Here is a 26,092-nt window from a genome sequence, read left to right on the forward strand (position 1 = left end):
ACTGGAAAACAGAAAGTTTCGATTATTTTTTGTGCTGTGTTTTAATCCCCCAATAAATGGCAAACTTTAAAAAGAAGATAGCTTTATCAGCATGTGACTTTTGAAAATAAGAACTTTGATAATTTCTCTATTTAGCCTTAACTACAGATGGCATTTATTTTTCAGGAGTCCATTTGCTGTTCCCACATACTTTCAGATCTGATGATAACTTCTGTCATTTGCTGAATGAGTTACAGTGTAATACAGGATCAAGATCCTCTGACAGACATATATTTTCCTCACATTATGGGTGAGCCAGGCAAGGTACCCATCACAAATGTAAGTAGGGGGTATTTATAAAACCAGATCTGTGCCATTTCTGTGCATTGAGTGTTATACTTATAACAACAGATACAACTAGGTACAATATACTAGGGAAAAGCTACAGTTTATCTGAGCCATATATGAGGCCTTTTAATGAGGTGAGCAGGTCTTTCTCCTAATGTTGGAGGCACTTACAGTAGGGCACGTTATGAAGAATAAAGATTAATAAGTCACCAATTACAATGTGGTGGTATTAAGCAGTGTTGTAATTATTTTGGGAATGATCTGGCATTTTGAGTTATATGGGACCAATTTATAATATATATCACTTACATGTTACAAAATTATATCACTTACATGGGCACTATAATATTTATGTATGATATGTATTTCTTTTTTAATTAGAGTCTTTAGAAAACATTATTTTTTCCACAAGTTTTGGAAGCTGCTCAAAGAAATTTTATTTTTTAACATAAAGTTATCAGTTTTATAAGATATGTTTCGCATACAGCACACACATAATTAGAATTACACCCCATGCTGCTAGCCTGTATGGGGATACCACGTGAGACTTTTTCAATGTCTGGACTGATTATGTACATCCTGCATCCTGTGTATCACAAAAATTAACCAAGTGTATCAAACACAGTGTACTGTAATAGTTGCCTCTGTACAAGAGGGAAGGGAATATAGCTTAGTGTAGTGTCACCTATAGCAGTTCCTGTTCCTTTAAATCAAGCAAGCCTAGCTTACTGCATGTGTTTACAATATTGAAGTGGCACTATGCTTCAAAAACTAAATGAATATTAACCACTTAAGCCCCGGAAGATTTTACCCCCTTCCTGACCAGGGCCTATTTTGCGATTCGGCACTGCGTGAATTTAACGGAAAATTGCGCGGTCGTGCGACGCTGTACCTAAACAAATTTGGCGTCCTTTTTTTCCCACAAACAGAGTTTTCTTTTGGTGGTATTTGATCACCTGTGCGATTTTTTGATCATGCGCTATAAACAAAAAAAGAGCGTCAATTTTGCAAAAATAACAATATTTTTCAAATTTTTTTATATGAAATTCCCCAAAAAAATGTAAAAATCCAAAATTTTTTAACATTTTAGGCCATTTTTTTTTTTACCATATGTTTGGTAAAAAAAAATCGCAAAAAACGTATTTTGATTGGTTTGCGCAAAAGTTATTGCGTTTACTAACAAAGGGAAAGATTTTTGTCATTTTTGTTGTTTTTTTTTAACGCGTAATGGTGGCGATCTGCGATTTTTTTTGTGGGACTGCGACATTGGGGCGGACAGATCGGACCCTTGACTGACATTTTTGACACTTTTGGGGTTACCAGTGACATTACTACAGTAATCAGTGCTATACATATTCACTGTTACTGTAAAAAATGACACTGGCAGTGAAGGAGTTAACTGTATTGGAGAAGGAGGGGTTAAGTGTGTCCTAGGGGCATGTTTCTAACTGTGATTGGCTGTGGCTTGATGTGTAAGAACAGTGATCAACGGTCCTACATAGTAGAACCATTTGATCCCCATTCTTACACAGGGGAGACTGACAGGTGGCTTTGTTTACACTAGCCGCCTGCCTTTCTCCCGCTGTCACGGACTATCGCGAGTGCCCGGCGGACATCGGGTCCCCTGGGCACACGCGCGGGGGGGGTCCGTGACCGAGCGGGAGCGCGCATCCGGCGGCGTGCGCTCGCTCCCAAAACCCTTACAGGCTAGCGATGTAGCCCTACGTCGCTTTGCCTGTGAGGGGCTGACTGCCGACGTAAATATTCGTGCGGCAGTCGGCAAGTGGTTAAAACTACATAAAGAATTGCAAACAGTAATATTACATGTGTCTGATCTCTCAAGTTGATATTGAATAATGTGAATAGTAATAATAAATTATCTACTTGAGTTTGCACACAAAGTGCCAGTGCTGCAACAAACTTCTCATCAAGGTATGCAAAATAACACAATTAAAAAAATGACTCCTGTATTATCACAATCCAAAATAACCACTTCCCGCAAAACCACGTACTTGTACGCCATTTTGCTGCAGTGGTTGTACCGGGGGTGATGCCTGCAGCTGCAGTTGTGCCATACTCTATTCTTTTTCAGATAATGGATTGAACAGTACTCCATGAGATGTTCAAAGTTTGTGATATTTGTTTATAACCTAACCCTGCTTTAAACTTTTCCACAACATCATCCCTGACCTGTCTGGTGTGTTCCTTGGCCTTCATGATGCTGTTTGTTCACTAAGGTTCTCCAACAAACCTCTGAGGGCTTCACAGAACCGCTGTATTTATACTGAGATTAAATTACACACAGGTTGACTCTATTTACTAATTAGATGACTTCTGAAGGCAATTGGTCCCACTAGATATTAGTTAGGGGTATCAGAGTAAAGGTGGCTAAATACAACTGCACGCGACACTTTTCAGATAACTTGAATAACTTGAGAACCATTTATCATTTTCCTACCACTTCACAATTATGTGCCACTTTGTGTTGGTCCATCACTTAAAATCCCAATAAAATACATTTATGTTTTTGGCTGTAACGTGACAAAATGTGGAAAATTTCAAGGGGTATAAAAACTTTTTCAAAGCACTGTAAATTTACACACTCTCTACTGTACTGGTGACCACTGTAACATAGGCAGAAAATAATGGGACTTTATAACTGTCATCTGAACAAGAACTAAAGGTAAGTCTGATTCAGTGGCTGAGAGAGCTGACCAGAGTGTTTTGGTTGGGGGGGGGCGACCCCCTGTCAGAACACAATAGAACAGCAAGGGATATCGCTGTACTAACATTGTATTATTAGCACAGCGACTCGACCAGAGCTGTCCGTTTTGGGGAGTTTTTTCAGCCCGCTGGGTTGAACGAAAAAGAACTTGCAGTGTGTACTAAGCTTAAGTAAAGGTAAACTAACCCACAGATTTCTGACAGCAAAAGTTACTGAAAAAATTGCAAAGGGCATTAACACCCTAAACTCACAAGTGCAACTGCCAAGGATGAGAATTATAAAATGATAAATGACATGAAAAGAAAGTGTAGTATTAATCCTTGAGAAAAGTCCATAAAAAAACGCTGTAGCATGAAGTTCACATTATGACAGCCTCAGCAGTCTCTCTTCCAAGCAGGATCTGGGGCAGTGGCGGCTGGTGCTCCATGGGCCGGGGGGGCGGACCAACCCCCCCACCTCACCAGGCCGCACACCGTATACCCCCCCGACCACAGGGAGACAGGACAGATAGAGAGACAGACAGACAGGACCCTCACTCACCCTGCCTGGATGCAGCAGCAGGTGGCGGCAGCTTCGGCCTCTTCCCCGTCTTCTGCGTCTCCTCCCTCCTCCTCCATGCCCAATGGCATGGCTTCTCCTTTCGGCCAATCGGGAAACGGGTCTCAAAACCTGCCTTCTGGTTGGCCAGGAGGAGGATCCGTGTGACAATAGCGAATTTTCATTCGCTATTGTCACACAACTGGGTGGGCTTGGGGCGCACTGCTCTGCGCCCCGAGCCCACCTGTTTTTTTTAGCCTGTGAGAGCCTCTGGCTCTAATCACATGACTAAAAAAAAGAAAATCCCTGTTGATCTTAATGCGTCCGGCGCCCCGCATGTAGATTAGGGGGCCAGGCGCATGCATGGGAGGGCGGCGCCCCTGCGCCCCAAATGACCAGCCGCCACTGATCTGGGGAGGCTCTCACCAGCAAACCATGTATAAACAAAACAAAAGAGAGAAACGCTCCTCTACTGAGTATAGTATTTATTAAAACATTTTTATAATTTTATATTTATATTTTTAAAAACAACAATTATGCACTCACATGTACAAGGTATTGAAAGCATATCAATAAATCTCCAGCAGATGGTTGATGGTGAGCAATCTCCTCCAGGTGGATGTGATGTAAGGTGCTTGGAACCAGGAAGTTAACCAGGGAAACACAGGAATATAATATAATATTATACCAATATAAGCAGCAGACTGTACACGTAAGTGCATAATTATTGGTTTTCGTTTTATAAAATATGTTTTAATGAATACTACACTTAGGTAGTAAAGCTTTTCTCTCCTTATTCTTTTCTTTTATACACGGTTTGCTGACAGCAAAAAACTGACTAAAACTGGCCACACATACACTTTTAGTCTTTTGGATTCTGGAGGAGTTATATACCCCACCCCCTCGAAGGTCACCTATTTATGAATATCTTTTGATTTTTTCATACATTAAATGAAAATTTAAAATACAAATGTTTATACATGGGATGAATATTACATTCATACTCTATAAATATTCACATTCATACTCAGATCATCTCATTTGTGTTCACATTTACACTTATTAATCTCTGCAGTTCATTTCAATATTCAGTGATAATCATATACAAAGCCAAATGTTGAATGATTCACTAGTATATAGAACGTGTGCTTTCATGTTTATTGCCATACATATCAATGCAGTTATTTCGCTCATCTTTCTATTATTCTTGTCAGAGAAGATCTGTTAGTGGCAGGGCTGTGTGGTTAATATTTACACAGCTTTCTGTCCCATCTTAATCGCATTTAAAGGCATTCAACCAACAAAAATGTTCTATATCATTAGATAACACTGCAGTAAGTTATATAACCTTGCAGCATTTTTTACAAATAACATCGGTATATAAAAGGCCCAGTGTATCTTATCTTATATGTATGAGGTGTCCTATCCCTTTATACCGCATTCACATTGATCCGACTTGTCAGGCGACTTGTCAGCCTGACAAGTCGCGGTCCTCACGCTCCCACTGTGTAGTACAGGTGCCGTTCTAATAGGAGCGACACAAGTCGCTCCGACTTAGAAAAAGGGTCCTGTACTACTTTGGGGCGACCTGGAGGCGACTTGTATAGACATTCATTCTATGAAGTCCGTGCAAGTCGCGCCGAAGTCGCACTGCACGCGACTTCACAGGTCGCCCCCTAAGTCGGAGCGACCTAGTGTGAACGGAGGCTTATACTACTGTTGATTTTTTATTTTAAAAAATACACACTCACACAGACTGTCCCCGTGTAGTGTCGCCTAGAACCATATTGTGATGTACTGCAAAATTATTTTAACAAAGTCAAACATACTGGGGTAGACTAAAGGTAAATCTAGGAGTAAAGCCCCGTACACACGTACCGATCGTCGGCCGAACGATCGGCCGTCTTTTGTCCAGGGCTGTCGTGTCTGTTGAAAACTGCAAAAGACTGCACACGAATTTTGTCGGCCAACAACAGCCGACTGCAGAAGTGATGTCATGTGATAGTTAACTTTCCGTGTGTTTTTTCTTCTCTGAGCATGCCCAGTCTTGCAAATCTGCTGATTGTCGGCCGAATTCTGTACTGACTGGCGAACAATCGGCCGTTCTGGTGTTGGCCAACAAAAATTTTAATGCCTGCACGACAGATTCTGTTCGGCCGAAAATGCGCTGTCGGCTGTCGGAAGCATCATACTAACAAGCCTACAATCGTCCGTTCGGTCGGCGGCCGAATATTTGCGGCCGACAATCGGTACGCGTGTACGGGGCTTTAGTCAATATGTGACATACATTCAATATTTTTAAAAAAAGAACCCTGGTTTACCTGATCTGGCTCCTTTAAGTACAAGACCATGGAAACTCTGGACCCCCTCTCCCTCCCCCCCCTTTTATTTTTTCCTGCCCCCTCTATCTTCCTTCTACTCTTTTCTATCTCTTTTGCTCCTTCACTTTGCCTAACCAAGATTCTGGTCAAGATACATTCTAATGAGATTCTGTTAAGATTTTGTTGAGGCACTTAAAGCAGGGTATAAGCCACACCTACTTACCCACTAGGAGGCACCATGCCATGTGCTTGGTTTCTGGATTCCTTGGCGCCTACTAGTGTAGAGTACTAGGAGACCTCCAGGCACCTCCCTAGAGGCCTAAGCAATGGGTTTCTGAACCCCAGGCTGGTCACATTTTGCCTTGTTTGCTAATCACCGTTTTGTGGGGGATGTGGTACACCCCTAATTTTATTCGGTTGCATTTATTGTTGTTAACTCTTCCCTGTGCATTTGTATATTATTTACACATGTCTCAAAATGGTTTACTAACCTGTCTGTTGTCATTTTGATGCATTTATATTATTAAACAATTTGAACAAGAAAAATAACCCTAGTTTAAACTAAAACGTTTTCATATTTACTATCGGCAGACAAACTCTGTTACCTGTATATTAAAAATAATGTTCCTACTTAGCTAAATCTGCTCCCATGATACAAAAATAGAAGCAGAAGCCAAATAATAATTACCTTGCCTGTAGAAAGCACTTCTTCAGGAACCCACTTAATTTGGTTCTTTGACCAAATGTCTAGGGATTTTGGATACGCAATACCTACACAAGGGCCGGATCGGTCAATCTGAAATCTGATCTTTCCCTTCACATGACTTAACAGCAGAGCTTTAGTCACATGACCATCAACATTTAGATCTCAAAATAGCACTGGCATATTTTGCTTCCTCCTGCTGATTTTGTGTTCCAAGTAGAGCAATGACCTCCCATTAAAAAATAGCCGCTACAGCACTTAATTATAAGTGGATGTACACATACAGCTTCTCTTAGATCCCCTGCAAAGTCCCACAAATACTCACTGAGCCTGCCAGTAAAGTCCACCTAATGCAGCAACCTGTGATGAGGTGGTAACAATGCTTCACTGCTCCTGAATTCAAAGCAGAGATGTTATTCTCATGTAGGCTGTGCTTGCTTGTACTACAATGGGATGAAAAAATTATGCAGGGGAAGTGGCTATCAGCATTGTCACTACTGATTCACAAGCATGTAGCTTGACAGCACTTGGCCACACATAGTTCTGCCCAATGCTTTCTGGAGTAAAGCACTGCTCCTGTTGCTCAAACCTTCCTATTGTGAGCTACGGTCTCTGGGTGGGGGATAATGTGAGACATAAATAAAAGAGGATTTGACAGAGTCAGGGATGAAAAAGGAAGTTTTTTTTGTCTACTTTATGTGGCTTTTGCATCACATAGTAACTGAATGTGGTACTTGTCTGTCATATAGGATCCTTTATTTTTACTTTAAAGAGACTATGTCACGTTGCCTCTTTAGCACACTGTGACAGTGTCTGTGCAGCCCCCAACCCCCCCCCCCCCCCCGACCTCTGCTGCAGCTGCCTCTGTTGGGTGAGTGGTGACATTACCCCTTTATTATATAATAGTCCTCAAGCATTGTTTTTGGACCTAGACTAGAGGACTGCCTTATGATATAATGCCACATACACCACCAAACCTTGAAGCACAAGTTGTTTTGCATGAGATGTGGCAGAGGAAGGAGAAGCAGGGCATTGTATGAGAGGTTTCATGGGGGTTGCTTTGCATAGACAAGGCTTTACCCATTCAGGGAAAAGCAGCAGCATCTCAAACTCATGTATTGCCAAAGCAGAGCACAGCAACAGATTTGATGTAATGCCACCCTACCAAGAAGAACAAGCTCAGTGGGATGAAAATATGCTAACTAGCTTAAGCCCTAAATAGACAACCAGATAATTGAACATTATATGCACGCTTTGAACAAAATGAGCAAGACTGAAAAATAATTTTCTATTTATTTTAGATGCAGCCTTTTGGCTTTAAACACTCCTGGGTATATCAGACACCTGTGTCCCCTTTCACATGTGTCAGGCACTCTTGAAAGTGTTGAAGGCTACAGTACTTGGATCAAGGGAAGGTAGGAGAGATTGGAAACAAAAGAGGTGAGTATATTGGTTCTGTGTATTATATGCTTTCAGCTTTATTTATTACACCACCATAGAAGTACATACTGAACTGTCCATAGTGCTGATCCTGTTTTACATGTACAAATACAGCTGTCAGGATCCAGATCTGAACCTGGGACATCTGTGGTGTCTGGCTGTAGCTCTTTCCAGTGTGCCACCTGAGATGCTGGGCAGTTCCCTGCCTGATCCCTTGGAAAACCTTACTTTGTATCTTGTTTCTGGTGAAACAATTGAAAGAATTCTTGCTCCTCCCATGAACTTCTTATTCAAACCCCGTATCTACACTTCCTGTTTGCCAGATTACTGTGCTCTTTTCCAGCCAATATCCTGTTCCTGCTACTTTCCTGCTGCTGTCCATTTTGTCACTCATTACCCATCTTTGGCTTGTTCCTCCACCATGCTTCTGCTTGATCCCAACTTGAAACCACTTGTTAGCGACCTTTGGTTTGCTTACGGATTACATTTCTGCTTGGTCCCTCTCTTATACATCTGCTACCAGACCCTGGCTTGCCCACCTCCTGGAGGAGCAATCCTGAAGATAGGGACCTGGTCCAGAATGCAGAGAAACCCATCTCCACCATCAGCAGCTCTTGTGAAGACCAGTTAGTAATTAGACCCTGTGCCTCAGGTAAGCCTCTGTGATTTGCCAGGGGGACATGCTTGTATGTTTACCCTGCCCCTTCCCACTGTTATAGCTACTGGTCTCGAAGCCTGAGCTGGACCGTGACAACAGCTCAAGTATGGAATGCATTGGCAATCAATACAAGCAAATCCTTAAGAATTTAACCCTACTAAGCTATTGAAAGCTTGAAGAAGTATGAGGTCCCACACTTATCACAACTTATTGCTTTGTACATGAAAACTATCAGTGGTGGCTGTGAATAACTTTGATTATAGCTTGAATTTCAATAAATGATCCAATCAGCAGTCTGACTGTTAACTACTTCTTCTTTTGCAAATTTTCAGTTCACTTTGTGGTGCCTTTCTGAATAATGAATAAACAAAGAAAAAGTAGCTTATTTGGAAGGAGATGTAGTTGGAAGACATCCATTTGTCTTACAAATAATCCCAAATTACATTTAAATTGGAAATCCCACTGAAACAGTGAGTTTACTTTTTTAACAAAAACTGACAGGATCAAAAGATCAAAAGAAGCACAAATAGTCACAATTCTGAATCAATTTTGGGCGGGTGTGATTAAAGTAAAGACTGGTACATTGCTATGGGTTACTGCCCTTTCCATTTAATGATTTACCACTAGCCCATAAATTTATATCAACTTTGGTTATTAAAAGAACATAATTTCTACATGAATCTATTTAGCTCCTTCCAACTACTAAACTTTACATATCTTTGTCTTTTGGTGGCCTTAACAGTCCTCAGCTTATATTACTTTTACTAAACCTCCAATGGCCATTGTTGACTTATATGTGAATCATTTTAAAAATAATATAATTCATATAAATAATTGTCTTATTTTTCATGACTTACAATGTGAACACTTTTTTCCACTCGGGGTTAAGGTTCTTGTACACAGTGTGAGTCATCAGTCTGTCATTGTTCAACTCAACTACACAAAATGGGTCACTTTTACCTGCAGAGAGCAAGAGAAAAGAGAGAAAAGCAATTGGTGAGTTAATTGGCATGACCAATCCACTACAACTAAAAATAGCACTGAAATCAAAACAGCTTTAAGGCTTTCTTAGTAAACTTGTGTACTTGTGTTACAAACACAAAATTATGGTAATCATTGCAATCACACATAGGTATACAAAATGAAACATAATTAGTAATAAAAAAAAAGTACAAAGCCCTCAGAAGGTCAGACTAATTATTGAATAATTTACAAAGTAACTGTAATGATCTTCAGATCCAAGCAGAGAAACACTGATGGCAGCAAAACTGAGATATGATGTCACCATGGTGCCCTTTCTTAGGCTACCTGGTCCTCACCAAAGCCTCTAATGGTGGCTGGAATGGCATTACTGGTGAAAGCAATTCACCAAAAAATCAATGCACATAAGCATGCACAAATTTAAAGATAAATACTTTATGAAAAATATATTAGAAATATTGGAGCAGCTCGTTGTGAGACTGTGAACAAGCCTAAAATGTGAAAAACAAAATACCCAATAGCCACGCTCCCTGTTGCATAAATGATGTGATTAAAGTTCATCAAGAAATAAAAAACATGAAAAACTTGTGCCAACATATAAAAGTGTCTATACACGACCACCATGTGTTTCAATCCAAAGTGACTAAATGGTGATATAATAATCTTCTTAAGTGGTTCCACACATAAGAGTGAGCTGTGCTTTCTTCCACCACATTCAGATACACTCCCTACTCACCTCATATCTGGGAATAGATCCTCTCAAACGGGAGACAGTCCCAGAATAGCATTGTCAATCCAGCCAGGAGATATCACCGAGTATATATGCCACATGCAATCTCCTCTGATGCCACTTCCAGCAATGTCTCTTAATTCTTCCCACCTAGGAGATGTTAGGAGACGTTTCTGGAAGTGGCAGCATGTGGCATACACACTTGGAGATATCTCCTGGCTGGATTGGTGTGCTAGTGTGGGACGGTTTCTAATTTGAAAGGATCTATTCCCAGATATTTTTATGCATCCCAATTATCTGTGTCTGGTGAGTAGGGAGTGTATCTGAATGTGGTGGAAGAAAGCACGGCTCACTCTTATGTGTGGAACCACCTAAGAAGATTATTATATCACCATTTAGTCACTTGGATTGAAGCACATGGTGGTCGTGTATGGACACTTTTATATTTTGGCATGTTTTTGATTTCTTGATGGACATTAATCACATAATTTATGCAACAGGGAGCGTGGTTATTAAGTATTTTGTTTCTCACATTTTAGGCTTGTTCACAGTCTCACAACGAGCTGCTCCAATATTTCTAATATATTTTTCATAAATTCTTTAGTTTTATATTTTATGTATTTTTTAAGATTTATACTAAAACATTTTCTGGAGTCTTATTAAAATTTGAATCCAGAGTGCGTAGGTTGCAGGCTTACACCGATTGTTTCACATGCACACAGTAATACACTACTCTGCATTATGGTGTGCTGTATCTGTGCATGATGCAGGTGCCTTTTCTAATCCATTGTGTTACATTGTGCAGCACACAGGCTTTGAACAGTGAATGGGGTGCATAGGGTATAATTAGCCAGGTGAAGCCAGAGAGAAGGTCTATAAAGACATGGATGAGCGAGTTTGGGGTGGTCCTGACCTCAACCTGATTGAACACCTTTGGGATAAATTAAAGCGGAGACTATGAGCTAGGCCTTCCTGTCCAACATAAGTGCCTGACCTCACAAATGCGCTTCTGGAAGAATGGTCAAACATTCCCATAGACACACTCCTAAACCTTGTGGACAGCCTTCTCAGAAGAGTAGAAGCTGTTAAAGCTGCAAAGGGTGGGCCAACTCAATATTGAACCCTTCGGACTAAGACTGGGATGCTATTAAAGTTCATGTGCGTGTAAAGGCAGGTGCCCCAATACTTTTGGCAATATAGTGTATATATATATATATATATATATATATATATATATATATAAATATATATATATACATATAGATAGTAATATATATATATATATATATACATATAGATAGTAATTGAGTCTTGGATAGGCTGATACATAATGCGCTGGGCTGACTGCAGAGAATTAGTAGAGGACACAATTGATGCTGAAAAGGATGCAGATTATAGCTTAGTAAAACCCTCACAATATAAATATACTGAACAAAATTATAAACGCAACACTTGTTTTTGCCCCCATTTTTCATGAGCTGAACTCAAAGATCTAAGAAAACCGGGCTTCATCCGTGAAGAGAACACCTCTCCAAAGTGCCAGACGCAATCGAGTTACGACGATGAACTGCAGTCAGGTCGAGATGGGTTTCTGACAGTTTGTGCAGAAATTCTTTGGTTATGCAAAACGATCGTTGCAGCAGCTGTCCAGGTGGCTGGTGTGGTTACACATGGTCTGCAGTTGTGAGGCCGGTTGGATGTACTGCCAAATTCTCTGAAACACCTTTGGAGACGGCTTATGGTAGAGAAATGAGCATTCAATTCACGGGCAACAGCTCTGGTGGACATTCCTGCAGTCAGCCTGCCAATTCCATGCTCCCTCAAAACTTGTGACATCTGTGGCATTGTAATGTGTGATAAAACTGCACATTTTCGAGTGGCCTTTTATTGTGGCCAGCCTAGGGCACACCTGTGCAATAATCATGCTGTCTAATCAGTATCTTTATATGCCACACCTGTGAGGTGGATGGATTATCTCGGCAAAGGAGAAGTGCTCACTAACACAGATTTTGACAGATTTGTGAACAATTTGAGAGAAATAGGCCTTTTGTGTACATAGAAAAAGTCTTAGATTTTTGAGTTCAGCTCATGAAAAATGGGGGGGGAAAAAAGTGTTGTGTTTATAATTTTGTTCAGTGTAAATATCCACACAGTTAATTTTTGTTTTCTTTGATAGCAGAGAGCTCTGTTACTCCAGAACCAAAAAGTCATATACTATGCAAAATCCACCAGTATATCCTTAATTACAGTGAGGACTTAACATTCATACAATTGCCTTTTTACACAATAGTACAGAGCAAGACACAATAGATCTCAGCACAATAAACATAAATACCTATGTCACCAATAATTGCTCTATTATAAAAATGTAGCTACAGTAACTTCTGTTGTTCTAAAGTTCTTCTACTTTATTTAAAAGCAAGCTAAATGCTGATCTGATTTCTTTTTTTGAAACTAAAGCTGAAAATCCATCTTTGCCCTTTCTTCCCCCCGGGGGCCCTCCCGTGTGATTCTTTTTTGCATACTTACCCTTTTTCGGTCTTTATGCTGTTCACGTGCCTTCTTCTCTGGATTGTCCTCACTGATGCAGTGAATTATATAGAAATGATGACATCAGCATCATTGTATAGTCAGTGCAGTATGTCATGGCAAAACCCTCCCAAGGGGCGAGTTCATGACACGCTGCCCTCAGAAAGTGAGTTGGATGATGCTGGGAGTGCAGTGAGAGGCATAGAAGCGGGATGTGGTGTGAGGCGGGAATGTTTGGATCACAAGCGTGTCTAAAACAAACTATACATTTTGCTGCTTGAGATAACACTGCACAATCCACAGGAAGCTTTGTTCATGGGATTTCTGACAGAATTGAAAGGTATTTTTTGCATTTAGTAAATATATATATTTAACCAACCAAAAGGGAGCAAAGTAAGATAAGTGCCTTACATATACTTTAAACATTTTGGTTCAAGTATGCTAAAATTGTGTTTGTTTGGAAAAAAAAAATGCTGAATAATAAACAGTTATATTTTTGATGTGATATAATATTAAAATATAATTTTAAAATATAATGTATGGTTAGATTAATAAGTGACCAGATTGAAACGTATATGGACACCATAACTATCCTTTATAGGTAGCCTAAATTATCCCCATAAGTAAGCTCCAGTGGGCGGAGTGAAACATGTTGGGGCGTGGCCCGACGGGGTCAAGGCTGAGACTGCCGTTCTCAATCACACAGCAGGCTTTGACTTGATTTAAGGCTCCCGGGACACCTATCACTCTATACCATAGCCTAAATTATTGTTACAGTTTTAGTTTTCATTGTGGGTTTAATTTTCTTATTTTTTAAATCTTTATTCATACCCAATTATCCAACAGAGTAAATGTCTGGTGGTACATATGGGACACATTTATATAGCAGTGAATGTTTCACCAGACATTTACTGCTGGTGAATCCAGGTCCAAGGAAATAATCTATAGACCCTTGAATTCCTTCTCATTACGTCTAAGGAACCCCTGAGCATACCAATTTACTGTCATTTTTTAGGTGTTGTTGCAGATTTTTACAAGCGTTTTAGAAGCACATTACAAGCGTTTTACAGATCAGACATTTTTGTTTAGCCAATAGAAAGCACTAGAGTGAAGAAAGGGAGTGGAAATTAAGGGTAGCTGTTTGACCAAAAAACGAGTGACAAAACCCAATAAAATGCTCATAATGCGTTTCTATTGAAGTCTATGGGGCCAAAAATGCTTGTAATCTGCGAAAAAGAAGCTTATGTACTTTTTTACATACTTACTTTTTTACGTACTTTTTTGAACGGCATGTGTTTTGTTTCAGGTGACAGAAGGCTCATAGGTAAACAGGAGCCATTGAAATAAGTGGGATTTGGCTCATTGAGCGTTTTCAGAACTACAAGGATAAAGCAGAAAATCACTCAGGTGTGAGCGGGGCCTTACCCTTTCTAGGTGTTTAAAGAGATAACTTACAGAGGGTATGAGGCCGATAGCACTGAAAAAGGTAAAACTGGGGGGCGGTGAGGTGAGTCAATTACACTCTTTTTTCCTATACAGGGTCCTATTTCTAATGTTCTCCTGAACCTGCATGTGGGAATTAATGTTCTTCCATTAGAAAATGCAGACAGAGACATAGAGTTTATCCTTAGTTATCCAATCCCAGCTGCCATTTTTAGTGCAAAAAGCAAAACAGAAAAAACAAAGAAAACATGTAACCTATTGCAACTAAATTTCTTTTTATTCAATTTTTATAAACTAGTCCCACTGAGTGAATTATTTCTCTGAAAGTACTCCCATTTTACTCAACAAGAGGAGCTATAAAGGATGCATATTATAAACATTTTTCCTCTCTAATATCTCTATAATGTGAAAGGATGTAGTAATACAATTGCATTTGCTGGAAATAAGTACCAGCACTATTTTGCACCACAGGTGCTACATTGATTCTGCGTGATTTGTTGAAATCAGTTTTATTACAGAATGTCATTTCCTCTAAGTTTCTATAAAATGTGCCTTTTTACCGGATTCCCTTGTACATACATTATTACACAGTAACCATTCAAGCATAGCTCCCAATTTTATCAATCAATGGCAACGTGAGTGTTTAGATGGGAATACATCTGTAATTTGCTCTTTTGTGCCAAAGTGTCCAGGGCCTTTTGGTTATTCGGAAGCACCACCGTTCTTTTAAATCTGCTGGAGCTAAAACATCAATTATTAAAAGGGAAGATTGAAGTGCTCTGTCTTTAGTTAAATCTTCTTTGGATAGTTTGAAATGCTAGGTTTTGACAATAATAGCAACTTCTTTTTCCTCTCTGTGCAGTTTACCATCTGTTTGATTGGTAGAAAAGAAGCTTGCCATGCTGTGTTTATTGACTCCTCGATGGGTAATTTAAAAATAAAGTGCAGCATTGCTTTGTACATCTGTAGGGGTGCATTGCTGTGGTTCCACCATATTAATGCCAAATCACAGAACTAAATCATGCCCTCATGGCCCTGGAAAACTGCTAGCCTGCTGCACACAATTTGACATTAGCAGCTACACGGCATGAAAGCTGTCGTTACATTCAGGGGCGAGGGATATGAAAGTTATTGAAATCTGCAACTTGGCTCCATTAAGATAATATCTAGCGCACTCCGCAATTGTATTTTGTCAGTTGTTCAATATGTTACTGATGCAATTTGCGGAGCACGTTGGGATGTGCAATCGATTATACATCTCCGTTTGCAGAAGGTTTGAACCCTTTGATTTGTGGTGGAGGGAGAGCCGCTTAAATGAAACAGTTTTATAAAATGGTGACAGCGGGGGGGCAACCATGAATAAAGCAAAATCTAATATTAAATTGGAAATCTGTGTAGTTGCTAAGTCTACACTCATTTATTTTGTTTGCTAAATGTTATTTGCTTCCAAACTCATTAAGCCCACTGTTAACTCGCACTTTGCGGCAAGCCTTATGATAAGCTAGTATGCTGTGAGATACTGTAGGAGTCTCTTTGGTACTTAAAGGGTTATACTTTCTGCTATGTATGAGGATCTGTAATGTGATTGTGAAACAGGTAATGTGCTTGCAACCAATACCTTTCTAAATAGAAATTTAACAGGATGTTTTCATGCGTACACTCCACCTCTTTCTGATATGAGGACAGTGTAAATTGAAAATTGTTGTTTCTATCCCTTGAAGGAATTTCCCATCTAAAGTAATACAAATAAAGAGAAGGGGGTGGCATCACTAGGAAGTTTTGAAACTAATTCTGGATGATCAAATAACTAACTGTAATTGTATTTCTTTGTCTTTTCAAATAAACATTTCAAACAAATGACTACTAAAAAAAGAGGACACTAAACTCATGTTAACAGTCTAAGGTTCGCATGGCCATCTTGTGGCCCTTTGGCATTTATTCTGTAGTTCTCGGTGCCCCTGCAGATAGTAGTCTGTGTTTTTCATTACTGACGCTAGGTTCACACCTATGTGTTTTTGCAAGCCACATGTGTGCAGACACGGCAGCCCATTCAAATGAATGCCAATATTTCCTCCAAGTCTAAGTCTTGGAGAGCAGCCCTCCCCCCTGGAAAATTTGCTCTCTTAACGTTAGCTGTTTTTATATTTCCAGTATGTGATTGTTGCTTACAGCTAACATTAGATGAAATCATGTTATGGTCACTGCAATCCAGATGTTCTTTTATATATATATATATATATATATATATATATATATATATATATATATATTTGAGATTACCAGGTCTAGCAGAGCATTATTCCTAGTTGGCTCCTCTATGAACTGTACCCTGAAGTTGCCTTGTATTAGGTTTATCATTTTTTTACCCCTTAAATTTTCCTGCAGGGCATTACTCCAATCAATTTCCTGGTAGTTTAAAAACCCCAATATTATCACTGTCCCAGCCCTTGCATCCATTTCTATCTGTGCAAGAAGCTGAGTCCCCACCTCCTCATTTACATGGGGTGGCTTATAACAAACTCCAGTGATTACCTTTGTAGTATGCACACCCGTATGCGGTTCCACCTATAATGCTTCAGCCTCATCACACTCTCTATCAACTAGGTCCTCTTTCTCACTTGCTTTGAGATCAATTCTCACATAGAGACAGATACCACCACCTTTCCGTTTTACCCTGTTTCTCAGAAAGAGAGCATAGCCAGGAATATTTATAGCCTAGTCGTGTGAAGAATGGAGCCATGATTCAGCAATACCAATTAAATCATAGTTCTCTTCTTGCACCAAAGCTTCCGACGCACCTATTTTTCTTGGAAGACTTCTGGCATTGGTGAACAAACACTTCAATACATTGTCACATTTTGCATGTGTATTTTGCATATTTTTTTATAGTACAAATAGTACTATTTCCAATGGATGGTTGTAACATGGGAACCTTTTTATGATCTGTAATAGCCCTCACCCCATCTTTCCTCATTCCACCCACCAATAGGGACTGACTCCTGTATGACCTGTCTGCCCCATTATAATATAATTTTCCCTCCCCCCTCAAACCTAGTTTAAATACTCCTCCAGCCTTCCCATAAATCTCTCCGCCCAGCACAGCAGACCCCCTTACATTTAGGTGCAGACCATCTGTAGCATATAGGTTGTATCCCAATGAAAAGTCAGCCCAGTGCTCTAGAAACCCAAATCCTTCCTTACACCAGTTATTTAGCAATACATTCAGTTCTCTAATATCCCCCTGTCTTAATCCTGAGTTGCGCATAGCACATGCAATATTTCAGAGAATATCACCTTGGAGGTCCTTCACTTCATCTTGCAGCCTAGTTCCTTAAATAGATTCTTAACCACTAGATATATTGCGTTAGGGCGGCTGCTCTGTGCCAGATCGCGTACTAGTGATCTGACACTTCTAGGTCTGGGGGGACGCACGCGCACCTCTGGCGACCCGCTCCTGCTGTGATTGTACACAGCGGGAGCCAGTCAGTGGGTCCGGTGGACACGAAATCTGCCAGGACTCGCGGATCGTTCAGGAGAAAGGCAGAACGGTGGTCTGCCTATGTAAAAAAGGCAGACCGCGGTTCTGTGAGAAGCAAATGTGCTGATCTTTTGCTCCTGTTCAGCAGGAACAGGGATCTTTACATTCTCCCAGTCAAAGAACATCCCCCACAGTTAGTAATCAATCCCAGGGGACACAGATAGCCCTTTGATCACCCCTGATGTTAATTATTGGGAATATTTTAATAATATTAATTTAATGATAGGATATTGCTGGACAAAGTGCATTTTTGCGCAAACCAATCAATATACACGTATGTTTTTTTTTTTTTTACCAAAATATGTAGCAGACTACATATTGGCCTAAATTGATATAGAAATTAGATTTTTTATATTTTTTTATTGGGAATATTTTATAACAGAAAGTAATAAAATATTGTTTTTTTTAAAAAAATTGTACATCTTTTATGTATATAGCGCAAAAAAAAAAAAAAAATCGCACGGGTGATCAAATACCACCAAAAGAAAGTTCTATTTGTGGGAAAAAAGGACATACATTTCATTTGGGTACAGCATCGCACAACCGCGGAATTGTCCGTTAAAATGACGTAGTGCCGTATCGCAAAAACTGGTCATGAAGGGGGTAAACCTTCTGAAACTGAAGTGGTTAAGGAGCCTCTACCTTTCATGTATTCTGTCATTGGTTCCAACATGGAGCAAGACAGCTGAGTCATGCCTAGCCCCTCCCAGTAATTTATCAACCCGGTACACAACATGCTGAACCCTGGCACCAGGGAGAAAGCAAACCATTCAGTTAAGGCAATTCTGGCAAACAATTATTTAGTCGTTCTGATGATAGAATCCCCTATTACCACAAACTGTCTAGGTCTTCCTGCACTACCCTCACCATCCCTACTAGATGGGCTGCTCTCCCGGCTGTTAGGGGTGGAAGTGACATCCAGAACTGCCACCTCTAAACTTGCCACACCCACATCTTCACCCAACTTGGCAAATCTGTTTGGGTGCTCAAACCTAGAGTTGGCCTTCCTTTTCTGTGAGCCGCTACCACTCCCTGTGACTACAGTAACCAATTATGAATTGTGAAGATTATGTACCATTATGATTTTGCACTTACGCACTTGATTTGTGGTTTATTATGGATTTTGAGAATTATAAGAACTTTACGATTTTTTTTGGGCACTTAAAGGTATACACACCTATAAATGTATAATTTATTTTATGAAAATGTATGTAGAATTCTTAAAGGGATAGCACATATTTTGTGTATTGATAGTTACAGTATATATCTTGTATCCAGATATTAGAGTGCTGCAGTTCTTCTGCAGTTCTTGAGAATTTACACCAGCACAAGATTCTTTAGTTTATTTATTGCCGATAAGTGTTAGCAAGCCAAAATACCTCAATGCTTACTGCAAGATGACAGCTGTAGCTAATCTATACAGAAGTGACCTATTTACACCAGTGCGCTGGGCAGTGGACATTGACTGACAGAGTCTGTCCTGACTTTCTCTCAGTAAGAAGTTATCCAGGTAGCAGAGGAAGTGCAGGTCCTAGCACCTTGGTGAAAACCAAAGGTGCAGTCGATAGACCAAAAGGATTGTCTACAAACTGAAGATGACAAAATGCAGGAAATGTTGATGCACTGGAAAGACTGGGACATGCAAGTAGGCATCTTTGAAGTCCACAGAGGCCACAGCCCCCCATATGGAGGGAATGATTGACCTGGCAGATTTTATCTGGAATTTTCATACAAGAAGGAAGGGGATGAGAACCTTTAGATCAATAATGGGGCAAATCCCTCATTTTGCTTTGAAAACAGTGAACAGGTTTAAGTAAAATCCCTAAAAAAATGTTCTCTTCCAGAATGATGGCTATGACCCCTTGAGAGGGGAGTTGTATTAGAGCAGTATGGAGGTCTACTGGTCTTTGCAGAACACTGGCAAGTTTAACAACATAAATTGGGTTGGAGGCAGAGTTTATCATTCTAGCTTGTAGCCCCATTCTAGTCTTAAATGTCTGAAATATAATGGGTCTAGGTGGCCCCAAAGGTCAATAGACACCCCCTACTCTGACTACTAGGGGCAACCCCTAATTGGAGGACATGCTTGTGGGTTTGGATGATTTGGGAGTACAGGATTTATAGTGGAACTGAGTTTGCGTTGGAGGCCTAGGAGAAATGAAAAGAGCTCTTCTTGGCTTCTGAGGTAGAGGTTTTTCCAGACTATGGCTTAGCCTTCTTTTGCTGGAGCGATGATGTCCTTAATAAAGTTGTTTGGGGATTCATATAGAGAGGCCTTCCCCGTAAAAAAAAAGTGTTTTTTTTTTCACAAATCAACATTTGAGCCAAAGGCTCCTCAATATTTGTACTGGAAGGAGACCCATTCTGCATATTAGGTGAATAATATCCATCAACCCATCAACACAGTAAACACAACCAACGGGGAGTAATGTAGGGTGACAGGCATGAGCTCCAGTTGTGGGTGAACAGGGGGATCTGTGAAGATAGATTCAAGATCCAAGATACATTCTCATACCAGACAGGAGGTCTGGTGGAGGGACATTGCAGCAATAAAAGATTGCAGGGCAGGGCCAGCAAGGAAGAATACGGCTTTGGAAAGGGCATGTAGGCTTTAATCCACAGGGTCTTTAAATACTGACATGTACTCTACAGGGACAGTTAAAGTTTTGGTAAGACATGAAAAGGCCAGATCCACTAAGGAGATGGCCCACTTTATTTTAAGGAGCCTCTCCCTAATAGGATATTGCTGGACAAAGTGCTTTGAGGGAGTAAAGATTTTCTCTGGTTTAGGCCAGTCACTATTGTATAGGAAACATTTTAACGGGCTGGAGTTTTAAGAGAACCCAGGTTGGTAACCTTGGGTATGCTTGACGAAGGTTGTTTTAGTTCTACACAAATGAACAGTACATTAATAAAGACCGAAGTGGTGTAATTACAGAGAGGATATGGTTGGACACTTGTAGCTACTGCATTCTGGGTCAGCTATCATGGCTGAAATTTCCTAGTAAACTCACGCATAGTAGCAGAGAATTCCTTCTTGGATAATACAGGGGAGGGAATTGCACCTGAAGAAGTTAAAGAGGACTCTGATGAGTGTTGCAACTTAGCAGGGGACAGTGATCCAAGTTATCAGTGTCATGTTCTTTGGGAGGTTCATTCCAGGCCGCCTCTCAAACTGTTAGTGGATTTAGGCTGGCAATGCCCATAGGACAATTGTCCTTGTACCCATGATCTTCAATACTAAGTATGCAAGTGAGGGATATTCCACAATGGTTACCCAAAAAACTCTGCAGAATGGGTTAATGTCCAAGAAAATGTTCTGGAGGAATGGGGTGTGGATTCGATCTAAGAAGATGGAGGAAACACTGAGAAGATCTGCACATGCTCTGTAAAATGGCACACACATCAGCAGTAAGACAACTCATGTGGAGACCAGGCAGACTCAGTAGGGGCACACAGGTAATAATGGACACAGGGCAAATGCTAGGCATCTTTTTCCTCTGCTAGCCTGGGACCAAAAGTGTCGCAGGGAACATTCTGTTGTTAACTCCTAGAGGAACTCCCTAAAGTAGTACACAACAGCTTCCAGCAAATAAACTTACCAAGTGGTTATCCTGAGACCACTTGCATTCCCCTCCAAGCATGGCATGCTGGAGGAAGATAGACAGGAATCAAGAACATGCCCTTATCAGATAGTTTTCACCCTCATGGTTTGCATACTTTCAAATGAGTCTTAATGAACAGGGTTCCACCAGACAGGTGGCGGTGATGGACTTGCAAAGCATTCTGCAGCTAACCTGTACATTACACAAAAGGTGTCTAGGAGAGTGCCTTAGTAGATCCCAGTGCCCTCAGGACCTATTACAGGCTGGCTCTGCTTCTTCCTATAGCAGGGTCCGAGTATGAAGAAGCCTGCTAAAAGAAAAAAGTATTTTTGATTAAAAAAAAAAAAAAAAAAAAACAGGAAAACGTGTTGCTTCTCTCTGAGAAGAAAAGATGTCTGTTCTCTTTGGAATCATAAATAATAATGTGTTCTGGTGCCTTATAATGATGCCATGCCTCCATCCCCTATTTGCATAATCCAAAAAATTGTAAACATTTTTCATGGGACTTTAAATGAGGTACAGATATTTGTATAAAAAGATTTATTGAGCAATAGATTAAAATCTTTACCATAAGAACAATTTTAAAACAGCAAGTTGATTTATAAATACTACCTTGTATCGGCATACAGTCAACATACACTATATTGCCAAAAGTATAGGGACGCCTGCCTTTACATGCACATGAACGTTAATGGAATCTCAATCTCAGTTCGTAGGGTTTAATATTGAGTTGGCCCACCCTTTGCAGCTATAACAGCTTCAACTCTTCTGGGAAGGCTGTCCACAAGGTTTAGGAGTGTGGCTATGGGAATGTTTGACCATTCTTTCAGAAACGCATTTGTGAGATCAAACACTGATGTTGGACAAGTAGGCCTGGCTCGCAGTCTCTGCTCAAAATCATCAAGGTCCATAAAAACATGGATGAGCAAGTTTGGGGTGGAGGAACTTAACTGGCCTGTACTGACTGCAACCCGATAGAACACCTTTGGGATGAATGGTCAAACATTCCCATAGACAAACTCCTAAACCTTGTGGACAGCCTTACCAGAAGAGTTGAAGCTGTTATAGCTGCAAAAGGTGGGCCAACCCAATATTGAACCTTAGGGACTAAGACTGGGATGCCTTTAAGTCCATATGCTTGTAAAAACAGGTGTCCCAATACATTTGAAAATATAGTGTATGTACCTTTCCTTTGCTCCCCTACCACTCTATTCTGAACTGTTAGCTAAGGTCATACACAGAGTCCATAACATTGTATAAGCCATGATACCAGATATTCGTAGCTTGCCTGTGGCTTTATCCTTACTCCTGGCCGCTGAACTGAGCAGTGGGGTTGATTAAGAGGAAGGTAAATATATGAGGCTGTAGTGTGCAATAAAGTGAATTGTTGCTTTGCCCTGCATTGGTAAAAACATATGTTTTTAGCACCAATGTTTCTGAGCATTATAATATTAAATGTTACTTTCAAATGGAATATTTGCCAACTATCCCCTGCTGTGTGTGAAATTATCTCAGGTAAAGAATGTGCACATTTATTGCCAATACCTTCTAAACTTGTACTGATGATTTTCAAGAAAACCCCTAAACTTTTAAAGAAACTAAATATGAATATGAGTGTTTTTTTTTTAAATGTTATATGTACTGAACTCTCAGTGTAGTATATTGCGGTTAGGTGGTAAGCAGAACTGCCCCTCTGCCTTAAACCTGCTTGTTTTTTTATAAAGCAATTAATAAAATATGTCTCTTTCCTAACAACACATTTTTATTTTCTGGAAAATAAAAGGGATATATAAACAAAACCAGCTGTGAATTGTAATTAAGGTTGTTTTAAATTGATGACTATTATTTGGCGAGTCAGCTATAAATAGATCCATCTAAAAAAAAAAAAACTGATAAAATTAAGATTACATTGAATGTGAATAATGAATCGATGTATAAACAGGAAAAATGATACAAACAGCTGTATCAAGATAAACATATAGGATTAGATTTATAAATGTTGTCAAAGAGAAAGAAAACATGAACCATGAAATAAATTCAGACAAAAATACTTTGGAAGTGGAAATAAAAGAAAAGTCCAAGGCCCTTTCACATGGGACGGCCTTCATTTTGATCAGCAGAGGATCTGTCTGCTGATTCCCTGCTGATCAGAGTTCTAAGGGGTTACCCGTGTAAACAGAACCTGCTGTCTATTCACACCTGATTGCCCTCAAATCTGCCTAGGCAGGAAAGGACAAATCCCCCTTTTTTTTTTCGGATTAGAGGTAGGTGGGTGTAAACAGATACAAGTCTGTTTACACCTGCCAGCTCCTGATGTGAAGCAGTGAATGGGCCGTCCAATCAGGTCCGTCTGAAAAACTGAAAGGCCAACCTGATCGGACTCTTCATGTCAAACTCCAACTATTCTTTACAATGTTCCCTCCCCTTGTGACAGAACCGTCCAGGACCCAGCTTGGGTGCTTCTATCAAGATATAGCTTCCTCCAAGTTGGACATAGGAACCAGATATTATAGTTGAGCATACAAGACTAGCCGACAATAGCTTGTCCATGCAAACTGGAACCCTTTATTGAAAACTCACACAGAATTTATATACCACACAATCAGGTGAGGGGTTGGTCACATTATTGTACACAATACAAACTGTAAACAGGGATATAATTACCTAACTAAGGAACAGCCAACATACACATAATGCTAATCCACATCTAGCAACTAATAGATGACAGTGATTTAATCACCATAAACATTTAACTTCTCACAATGGCTTGATAACAAGGTGGAGTGGACAAAATACTAGCAGACAGACAGAAACAATAGGTGACCCAATTAACAATGGGAGAGACACAAACTTATGTATTCTGTCCACTAGAAAAGTCATGAGAAGACATACAATGTCCCAGCAGTCTGATACAGTGGAATTAATTTATCTTCATGGATCTCTTCTGATGATAATGGTTGATAAATATTTCTATCCCAAGTGAAGAAGCCTCTCTAACCCAGTCTGCAGGAGGGTCACCATATTTCCTCTGAATATTACCCTGTATATGATTAATATTACACTTTTCCATCCTCTCCAGAAGGGAAGCTTTGTTGTCCTTATTCAGAGAGTTATTCCAAACCTTGCTCTCAGCGTCCATTAAGTGGTTGTCCATTACAGAATGAACCAAAAATAAATAACTGGCGCACAACGAGGAATATATATCACCAGGGGCTATACCAATGTCACCGGACATACAACTAACCAGTTAAATAACAATAGGTAACAATCAATGGAAAGGGCAGATTGGAAAATAGAAATAAAAAACCATATTTGGCAATGTCCATAGAAAGGTCCATAAAAAGTCTATGAAAAGCTCAAGGTGCACTTCTGAGGCAGCTCTAGTGACAAGTAGAAGATACGCTTGGAGTCAACTGGAAGAAAACACAGGCGCCACTCTAAGTGCAGTAACTTGAAACTTTAATTGGGATAAACCCCTATATAGGGGGGTACTCACAAAGGGGATGATTAAGAACAGCTCATAAACACACTCCGGTAGGAATCAGGATGGCTCGAGCGGTGACAGGTAGACAGGCTGTAGCGGTAGCTACCGCATTTCCTTGTCCCGGGGACACTCAGAAAACCTTCCCTTTTTCTTTTTTTTTTTTTTTTTTTTTTTTTTTTTTTACTTGAAACTTTAATTGGGATAAACCCCTATATAGGGGGGTACTCACAAAGGGGATGATTAAGAACAGCTCATAAACACACTCCGGTAGGAATCAGGATGGCTCGAGCGGTGACAGGTAGACAGGCTGTAGCGGTAGCTACCGCACTTCCTCGTCCCGGGGACACTCAGAAAACCTTCCGTCGTCACTTCCGCAAGCGTGGTTACGTCATGGCGCCGGCGACGCGTTCTCGGAGCATGCGCTCCTTCTTCAGGCCGATAGCGCGCCATCTTGGATATGGGCTTAAGTAGAGAGGGAGCCAGGATCTGCCGGGTCCTAGTGTCCACCTGGAGTTCAAATATTACGGCGGGTTTTTCCATTATGATACGTGTGACAGCATCTAAACATGGCTAGAATGCTTTTTTGTATATACAGAATGGTAATAGAAATGTTTTAGCAGTGGTTACAGCTGTCAAAGTACAACATTAAAATACAATACAATACAGCACAACATGCTTGCAGTGAACAATGTCGTGGACCATAAAAAAATATAATAAAAAACATAATAAAAAACTGGTGGAAGTTGTTATAATCAAAAATAATGAATCAATGCTAATAAAGAAGAAAATAAAAAGATAAATAAAAAGAAAAAGAAAAAGAAAGGATGAAAATAAAAAATAAAAATTAAAATGAAAATAAAAATAAAAATAATAATGATGAAAATAAAGATAAAAATAAATATAAAAATAATGATAATAAAAATAGAAATAATATATAGCGTTAATATATATGCTCAAAATAATCTTCATGTACATAAACTGTGCATGAAATTGTGCATAAAAACCCCATGGATAATAGATGAATAAAAATATACATATATACATATAAATATATATATATATATATTATAC

The 26,092-nt window shown here is 39.9% G+C and overlaps 1 protein-coding gene across 6 annotated transcripts in view; it reads right to left on the reverse strand.

The window, feature by feature from the left end:
• Positions 1-26,092, reverse strand: part of MCTP1 (multiple C2 and transmembrane domain containing 1) — a 1,122,980-nt gene that overhangs the window by 408,246 nt on the left and 688,642 nt on the right. For all 6 annotated transcript variants that reach the window (XM_082247658.1, XM_082247657.1, XM_082247659.1 and 3 more), the window contains one exon: positions 9,569-9,671. In XM_082247658.1, the coding sequence (XP_082103784.1) occupies positions 9,569-9,671 (103 nt within the window). The remainder of the gene's footprint in view (positions 1-9,568; positions 9,672-26,092) is intronic.

The sequence above is a fragment of the Pelophylax lessonae genome (genome assembly GCF_965119305.1).
Source record: "Pelophylax lessonae genome assembly, chromosome: 1".
In the NCBI taxonomy this organism is placed as follows: domain Eukaryota; kingdom Metazoa; phylum Chordata; class Amphibia; order Anura; family Ranidae; genus Pelophylax; species Pelophylax lessonae.